Consider the following 10,982-nt stretch of genomic DNA (forward strand, 5'->3'; position numbering starts at 1 on the left):
ATTTAACTTTATTCTTTTTGATGATAATTATTTTTATTTATATAATATTATATTTAACTTTATTCTTTTTGATGATAATTATTTTTATTTATATAATACTATATTTAACTTTATTCCTTTTTGATGATAATTATTTTTATTTATATAATACTATATTTAACTTTATTCTTTTTGATGATAATTATTTTTATTTATATAATACTATATTTAACTTTATTCTTTTTGATGATAATTATTTTTATTTATATAATACTATATTTAACTTTATTCTTTTTGATGATAATTATTTTTATTTATATAATACTATATTTAACTTTATTCCTTTTTGATGATAATTATTTTTATTTATATAATATTATATTTAACTTTATTCTTTTTATGATAATTATTTTTATTTATGTAATACTATATTTAACTTTATTCTTTTTGATGATAATTATTTTTATTTATATAATATTATATTTAACTTTATTCTTTTTGATAATAATTATTTTTATTTATATAATATTATATTTAATTTTATTCTTTTTGATGATAATTATTTTTATTTATATAATACTATATTTAACTTTATTCTTTTTGATGATAATTATTTTTATTTATATAATACTATATTTAACTTTATTCCTTTTGATGATAATTATGTTTATTTATATATTATTATATTTAACTTTATTCTTTTTGATGATAATTATTTTTATTTATATAATACTATATTTAACTTTATTCTTTTTGATGATAATTATGTTTATTTATATAATATTATATTTAACTTTATTCTTTTTGATGATAATTATTTTTATTTATATAATACTATATTTAACTTTATTCTTTTTGATGATAATTATTTTTATTTATATAATATTATATTTAACTTTATTCTTTTTGATGATAATTATTTTTATTTATATAATACTATATTTAACTTTATTCTTTTTGATGATAATTATTTTTATTTATATAATACTATATTTAACTTTATTCTTTTTGATGATAATTATTTTTATTTATATAATATTATATTTAACTTTATTCTTTTTGATGATAATTATTTTTATTTATATAATACTATATTTAACTTTATTCTTTTTGATGATAATTATGTTTATTTATATAATACTATATTTAACTTTATTCTTTTTGATGATAATTATTTTTATGTATATAATACTATATTTAACTTTATTCTTTTTGATGATAATTATTTTTATTTATATAATACTATATTTAACTTTATTCTTTTTGATGATAATTATTTTTATTTATATAATACTATATTTAATTTTATTCTTTTTGATGATAATTATTTTTATTTATATAATATTATATTTAACTTTATTCTTTTTGATGATAATTATGTTTATTTATATAATATTATATTTAACTTTATTCTTTTTGATGATAATTATTTTTATTTATATAATATTATATTTAACTTTATTCTTTTTGATGATAATTATTTTTATTTATATAATATTATATTTAACTTTATTCTTTTTGATGATAATTATTTTTATTTATATAATACTATATTTAACTTTATTCTTTTTGATGATAATTATTTTTATTTATATAATACTATATTTAACTTTATTCTTTTTGATGATAATTATTTTTATTTATATAATATTATATTTAACTTTATTCTTTTTGATGATAATTATTTTTATTTATATAATACTATATTTAACTTTATTCTTTTTGATGATAATTATGTTTATTTATATAATACTATATTTAACTTTATTCTTTTTGATGATAATTATTTTTATGTATATAATACTATATTTAACTTTATTCTTTTTGATGATAATTATTTTTATTTATATAATACTATATTTAACTTTATTCTTTTTGATGATAATTATTTTTATTTATATAATACTATATTTAACTTTATTCTTTTTGATGATAATTATTTTTATTTATATAATACTATATTTAACTTTATTCTTTTTGATGATAATTATTTTTATTTATATAATATTATATTTAACTTTATTCTTTTTGATGATAATTATTTTTATTTATATAATACTATATTTAACTTTATTCTTTTTGATGATAATTATTTTTATTTATATAATACTATATTTAACTTTATTCTTTTTGATGATAATTATTTTTATTTATATAATACTATATTTAACTTTATTCTTTTTGATGATAATTATTTTTATTTATATAATACTATATTTAACTTTATTCTTTTTGATGATAATTATTTTTATTTATATAATACTATATTTAACTTTATTCTTTTTGATGATAATTATTTTTATTTATATAATACTATATTTAACTTTATTCTTTTTGATGATAATTATTTTTATTTATATAATACTATATTTAACTTTATTCTTTTTGATGATAATTATTTTTATTTATATAATATTATATTTAACTTTATTCTTTTTGATGATAATTATTTTTATTTATATAATACTATATTTAACTTTATTCTTTTTGATGATAATTATTTTTATTTATATAATATTATATTTAACTTTATTCTTTTTGATGATAATTATGTTTATTTATATAATATTATATTTAACTGTATTCTTTTTGATGATAATTATGTTTATTTATATAATATTATATTTAACTTTATTCTTTTTGATGATAATTATTTTTTATTTATATAATACTATATTTAACTTTATTCCTTTTTGATGATAATTATGTTTATTTATATAATACTATATTTAACTTTATTCTTTTTGATGATAATTATTTTTATTTATATAATACTATATTTAACTTTATTCTTTTTGATGATAATTATTTTTATTTATATAATACTATATTTAACTTTATTCTTTTTGATGATAATTATTTTTATTTATATAATACTATATTTAACTTTATTCTTTTTGATGATAATTATGTTTATTTATATAATATTACATTTAACTTTATTCTTTTTGGTGATAATTATTTTTATTTATATAATATTATATTTAACTTTATTCTTTTTGATGATAATTATGTTTATTTATATAATATTATATTTAACTTTATTCTTTTTGATGATAATTATTTTTATTTATATAATACTATATTTAATTTTATTCTTTTTGATGATAATTATTTTTATTTATATAATATTATATTTAACTTTATTCTTTTTGATGATAATTATGTTTATTTATATAATATTATATTTAACTTTATTCTTTTTGATGATAATTATTTTTATTTATATAATATTATATTTAACTTTATTCTTTTTGATGATAATTATTTTTATTTATATAATACTATATTTAACTTTATTCTTTTTGATGATAATTATTTTTATTTATATAATATTATATTTAACTTTATTCCTTTTGATGATAATTATGTTTATTTATATAATACTATATTTAACTTTATTCTTTTTGATGATAATTATGTTTATTTATATAATATTATATTTAACTTTATTCTTTTTGATGATAATTATTTTTATTTATATAATATTATATTTAACTTTATTCTTTTTGATGATAATTATGTTTATTTATATAATATTATATTTAACTTTATTCTTTTTGATGATAATTATTTTTATTTATATAATACTATATTTAACTTTATTATTTTTGATGATAATTATTTTTATTTATATAATATTATATTTAACTTTATTCCTTTTGATGATAATTATGTTTATTTATATAATATTATATTTAACTTTATTCTTTTTGATGATAATTATTTTTATTTATATAATATTATATTTAACTTTATTCTTTTTGATGATAATTATGTTTATTTATGTAATACTATATTTAACTTTATTCTTTTTGATGATAATTATTTTTATTTATATAATATTATATTTAACTTTATTCTTTTTGATGATAATTATTTTTATTTATATAATACTATATTTAACTTTATCCTTTTTGATGATAATTATTTTTATTTATATAATACTATATTTAACTTTATTCTTTTTGATGATAATTATTTTTATTTATATAATACTATATTTAACTTTATTCTTTTTGATGATAATTATTTTTATTTATATAATACTATATTAAACTTTATTCTTTTTGATGATAATTATTTTTATTTATATAATATTATATTTAACTTTATTCCTTTTGATGATAATTATGTTTATTTATATAATACTATATTTAACTTTATTCTTTTTGATGATAATTATTTTTATTTATATAATATTATATTTAATTTTATTCTTTTTGATGATAATTATTTTTATTTATATAATATTATATTTAACTTTATTCTTTTTGATGATAATTATGTTTATTTATGTAATACTATATTTAACTTTATTCTTTTTGATGATAATTATTTTTATTTATATAATACTATATTTAATTTTATTCTTTTTGATGATAATTATTTTTATTTATATAATATTATATTTAACTTTATTCTTTTTGATGATAATTATTTTTATTTATATAATACTATATTTAACTTTATTCCTTTTATGATAATTATTTTTATTTATATAATACTATGTTTAACTTTATTCTTTTTGATGATAATTATTTTTATTTATATAATACTATATTTAACTTTATTCTTTTTGATGATAATTATTTTTATTTATATAATACTATATTTAACTTTATTCCTTTTTGATGATAATTATTTTTATTTATATAATACAATATTTAACTTTATTCTTTTTGATGATAATTATTTTTATTTATATAATACTATATTTAACTTTATTCTTTTTGATGATAATTATTTTTATTTATATAATACTATATTTAACTTTATTCCTTTTTGATGATAATTATTTTTATTTATATAATACTATATTTAACTTTATTCTTTTTGATGATAATTATTTTTATTTATATAATATTATATTTAACTTTATTCTTTTTGATGATAATTATTTTTATTTATATAATACTATATTTAACTTTATTCCTTTTTGATGATAATTATTTTTATTCATATAATACTATATTTAACTTTATTCTTTTTGATGATAATTATTTTTATTTATATAATATTATATTTAACTTTATTCTTTTTGATGATAATTATTTTTATTTATATAATACTATATTTAACTTTATTCCTTTTTGATGATAATTATTTTTATTTATATAATACTATATTTAACTTTATTCTTTTTGATGATAATTATTTTTATTTATATAATACTATATTTAACTTTATTCTTTTTGATGATAATTATTTTTATTTATATAATACTATATTTAACTTTATTCTTTTTGATGATAATTATTTTTATTTATATAATACTATATTTAACTTTATTCCTTTTTGATGATAATTATTTTTATTTATATAATATTATATTTAACTTTATTCTTTTTATGATAATTATTTTTATTTATGTAATACTATATTTAACTTTATTCTTTTTGATGATAATTATTTTTATTTATATAATATTATATTTAACTTTATTCTTTTTGATAATAATTATTTTTATTTATATAATATTATATTTAATTTTATTCTTTTTGATGATAATTATTTTTATTTATATAATACTATATTTAACTTTATTCTTTTTGATGATAATTATTTTTATTTATATAATACTATATTTAACTTTATTCCTTTTGATGATAATTATGTTTATTTATATATTATTATATTTAACTTTATTCTTTTTGATGATAATTATTTTTATTTATATAATACTATATTTAACTTTATTCTTTTTGATGATAATTATGTTTATTTATATAATATTATATTTAACTTTATTCTTTTTGATGATAATTATTTTTATTTATATAATACTATATTTAACTTTATTCTTTTTGATGATAATTATTTTTATTTATATAATATTATATTTAACTTTATTCTTTTTGATGATAATTATTTTTATTTATATAATACTATATTTAACTTTATTCTTTTTGATGATAATTATTTTTATTTATATAATACTATATTTAACTTTATTCTTTTTGATGATAATTATTTTTATTTATATAATATTATATTTAACTTTATTCTTTTTGATGATAATTATTTTTATTTATATAATACTATATTTAACTTTATTCTTTTTGATGATAATTATGTTTATTTATATAATACTATATTTAACTTTATTCTTTTTGATGATAATTATTTTTATGTATATAATACTATATTTAACTTTATTCTTTTTGATGATAATTATTTTTATTTATATAATACTATATTTAACTTTATTCTTTTTGATGATAATTATTTTTATTTATATAATACTATATTTAACTTTATTCTTTTTGATGATAATTATTTTTATTTATATAATACTATATTTAACTTTATTCTTTTTGATGATAATTATTTTTATTTATATAATATTATATTTAACTTTATTCTTTTTGATGATAATTATTTTTATTTATATAATACTATATTTAACTTTATTCTTTTTGATGATAATTATTTTTATTTATATAATACTATATTTAACTTTATTCTTTTTGATGATAATTATTTTTATTTATATAATACTATATTTAACTTTATTCCTTTTTGATGATAATTATTTTTATTTATATAATACTATATTTAACTTTATTCTTTTTGATGATAATTATTTTTATTTATATAATACTATATTTAACTTTATTCTTTTTGATGATAATTATTTTTATTTATATAATACTATATTTAACTTTATTCTTTTTGATGATAATTATTTTTATTTATATAATACTATATTTAACTTTATTCTTTTTGATGATAATTATTTTTATTTATATAATATTATATTTAACTTTATTCTTTTTGATGATAATTATTTTTATTTATATAATACTATATTTAACTTTATTCTTTTTGATGATAATTATTTTTATTTATATAATATTATATTTAACTTTATTCTTTTTGATGATAATTATTTTTATTTATATAATATTATATTTAACTTTATTCTTTTTGGTGATAATTATGTTTATTTATATAATACTATATTTAACTTTATTCCTTTTATGATAATTATTTTTATTTATATAATACTATATTTAACTTTATTCCTTTTATGATAATTATTTTTATTTATATAATACTATATTTAACTTTATTCTTTTTGATGATAATTATTTTTATTTATATAATACTATATTTAACTTTATTCTTTTTGATGATAATTATTTTTATTTATATAATACTATATCTAACTTTATTCTTTTTGATGATAATTATTTTTATTTATATAATATTATATTTAACTTTATTCTTTTTGATGATAATTATTTTTATTTATATAATACTATATTTAACTTTATTCTTTTTGATGATAATTATTTTTATTTATATAATACTATATTTAACTTTATTCTTTTTGATGATAATTATTTTTATTTATATAATATTATATTCAACTTTATTCTTTTTTATGATAATTATGTTTATTTATATAATACTATATTTAACTTTATTCTTTTTGATGATAATTATTTTTATTTATATAATATTATATTTAACTTTATTCTTTTTGATGATAATTATTTTTATTTATATAATATTATATTTAACTTTATTCTTTTTGATGATAATTATTTTTATTTATATAATACTATATTTAACTTTATTCTTTTTGATAATAATTATTTTTATTTATATAATACTATATTTAACTTTATTCTTTTTCTAAATGTACTGTATTACACATGCCTATATTCTCCTTCAAGTCCCCTAATCTTATATGGGCCAAGAGTAAATTTCTTTTAAATATTCTGAAGAAATTTATTATATATAAATTTTTATTATACTCATCGAATTTTTTTTTCTAAAGAACTACTCAACAGATTGGACAAGTTCAAAGTTAAAATTAAAATTTTAAATAAAAAATTTTTAATTAAATTTTAAAATCAAAAATTTAAATTTAAAAAATTCAAATTTATATTTAAACATTTTTAAATGTAGTCTGTTTTTGTAGAAAATATTTATCTAGAAGCCTAAGGAAAAATGGTACGCAGTACTAATAGAAACCTTAAAATTACATTTCTCTCCATATAATTAAGCTATTCCAAATTAATAAAAATTATTTGAAATCAGGTGTTGTCTTTTTGCTCGTCCCAGTGTATAAGTGGTGCTCTCCTTCTGTGGATACAACCTTTTAGGCATTCTTTCTGAACATTTAAACAGCTTTTTCCTGGATCATGAACGAGTCGTATAATATAGAACTTCTCAGTATTGCAAATTTTTTAAACTTTCTGAAAATAAAAATATGAATATTACGCTCTTATTTAGAAATTTTCCCTTATAATAGAGCACTCTGCTAGAATTATTTTTTCTAAAATATAACTAAGTATATATTATACTTATTTATATATATATATTACTTATATACAGTGGCGCCAGAAGGAAAATCCGTACTTGTAATTTTTTCAAAAACCGCAAATTTAAGTTAAATTGAATGTAACTGTTTAAACAATCTATACCTTATTTGATTTGCCATTTCATCTATCTGACTTTTAATAGTGTTCACGTCAATTTAAAAAATTAACTTCAAATCGAGAAGGCAAAACGAAACTCTGCACCAATAAATGAGCTTAAAACCAACTTAAAATATCCACCTTTTAGGCAACAAAGTTGTTGTTTCAGGTTATACAACGTAATATTTAGTCCATATCGTTAGGAGCTCAATAATCTTCACCTTTCTGGTTTATGCAATCGAGAAATCGGCTGCAGATTGAAACGTGATGAGAAAACAGTACGAATGACTATGTAAAAGCACCAAAACACCGGCAGTGTTTGTGATGCCCTTAAATTTAGTTGTCCTAGAGTTACTTCTTTACAGGGAAGACAATGCTATCAAGATCTGCAGCCTAAGAAACAGATCTGAAACGGCTCCCCTAATCTAACAACAGTGTAATCTTGTTAAAAGGTGCTCTCTTTCTACAGTTAAGATTAGATTGAATGAATTTAATTGGCTGTGTTGCAAGACGCAATGTAATGCTTTCTGTAAAGAACAGAAAGCGTCGCCTGGACTTCGTCAGATGCAATGAAGATCATGACTTCATATTTGTCGAAAGTGATTTTTAGCGACGAAAGTTAGTTCAATAGGCTTGGCAATAATAGTAGGCAGTACGTCCGTCGAAGGAAGGACGAAGAATTTTACCTTAGGTGCAGTTTCAACGCTGCAAGGTAGTGGAAGTTCATTTTTGGTGCGGGGCGTTATTAGTGCCAATGTCCAGTGTCCAGAGCTTATAGTTCGCTTGCAAGGTTTAATTAATTTGACCAAGTACATTAATATGTTGACTGGGCATTTTCTACACTACTTTGGCCCAAATTTGGATGATACTCCCATCTTCATGCAGAATAATGCATTCACACCGCTGACAATGTTGAAGAGCATAATATTCCGTGTTTGGATTGGCTTGCACAATCTCCAGACCTCACTCCTATTGAAAACGTATGGCATCACATCAAGCAACATCTACACAGTGATAAAATGTAACTGAACAAAAATTAAAGAGAAATGAGATGCCCTTTCACCGGAGTATTGCCGCAGACTAATTCAAGGATTGCTCAAAAGATTGCAGACTGTCAAATTGCAGAAGAGCTATGCTAGTAAATATTAACTAGTTCATTGTGTTCCTGATATGTTTATGTTGTATTAATGTTCTAAAGTTACATTTAAATAACAATGTCCCATTGTGCGGAGCTCCTTTTTGCCTTCTTAATTTGAAGTTGATTTTTTAATTAACGTGAACAATAGAATATTTAAATTAAAAGTCAAATATGAACAGGTAAAATCATAGAGAAATAAAAGACGAATCAAGTGAGGTATAGGTTGTTTTAATAGTTACATTAAATTTAGCTTAAATGTGCAGTTTTTGAAAAAATTACAAGTGCGAACTTTCTTTTTGGCGCCACTATATATATATATATATATATATATATATATATATATATATATATATATATATATATATATATAGAGAGAGAGAGAGAGAGAGAGAGAGAGATAGATATAGATATAGATATAGAGATATAGATATATATATATATATATATATATATATATATATATATATATATAGAGAGAGAGAGAGAGAGAGAGAGAGAGAGAGAAAGAGTGTGTTAAGAGCAGAATATAAATATATGTCTATTTGATTTATCTTTATTCTTTTTTTTAACAGGGACATGCTTAAATTAGGAGCTTCTGTTTCATGGGAGGACGCTTTGTACAACTTGACCGGAACAAAAGAAATGGATGCTCGGCCAATGCTGGAATATTTTAAGCCTCTCCAAGACTGGCTGACTAAGAACACAGACAACAAAACAATTGGTTGGAATTGCGATAATGTTATCAAAAGCTACGCGTCATCGTCGTCGCCGTCTTCTTGGAATCAAAGAATTTCTCTAAAAAGTGTTCTGCTCGCCTGCATTTTTTATGCATTTTTTAGTTTCTATTAATGTTCTATAATTTTAAAGATTTAACAAATGAACCAGTTTGTTTTTAAATAAATTTTTAAATCATTTTTAAATGATATTGACTTGTTTTTAGCAATATTTGAAGATTAAATGTAATGTTAACAGACATCTCACTACTCAACTCCTGACAGCACCTGTTAGGCATGATTCCAAATAGCAACCCATTATGTTCCAAATGACAATATACCTTGTTCTATGCATGGAGTATTTTTGTCACATCTGAGATGGTGCATCTGCCACTAGTCTCTCGCTCTTAAAAAAGTGTCCCAAATCTAATAGTTTCCACACTATCAGCCAAGCTCCAACCTCTGTCCCATCGCTACAGTGTCACATCCCTATGCTTGTTTTACAAGTACTTTAATGGAATTTATTTTTTGCAGACTTATTCTCATCTTCATGCTTGTCTTTGTTTCATCACGTTTCGGTAAACTCATCCTCTGGCCTTCTTCATATGATTAACCGCAACAAGATAAGAATGCTGAGTCTCTTAACTGCATCCCCAGTAATTACTGCCTTGCATAGTTGTTGTTGTCCTTTTGACCATCTAATCCATTTGCGAGAAGTTA

General features: G+C 16.6%; 1 protein-coding gene across 2 annotated transcripts in view; it reads left to right on the top strand.

The window, feature by feature from the left end:
* The window catches only part of LOC145258302 (angiotensin-converting enzyme-like), a 136,824-nt gene extending 126,355 nt beyond the window's left edge, over positions 1-10,469 (top strand). For both annotated transcript variants that reach the window (XM_080116348.1, XM_080116349.1), the window contains exon 13: positions 10,122-10,469. In XM_080116348.1, the coding sequence (XP_079972474.1) occupies positions 10,122-10,398 (277 nt within the window). In that variant the 3' untranslated portion in view covers positions 10,399-10,469. The remainder of the gene's footprint in view (positions 1-10,121) is intronic.
* The last annotated feature ends 513 nt before the right edge of the window (positions 10,470-10,982 follow it).

This window comes from Euprymna scolopes, chromosome 33 (genome assembly GCF_053919585.1).
Source record: "Euprymna scolopes isolate OS-2025 chromosome 33, ASM5391958v1, whole genome shotgun sequence".
In the NCBI taxonomy this organism is placed as follows: Eukaryota; Metazoa; Mollusca; class Cephalopoda; order Sepiida; family Sepiolidae; genus Euprymna; species Euprymna scolopes.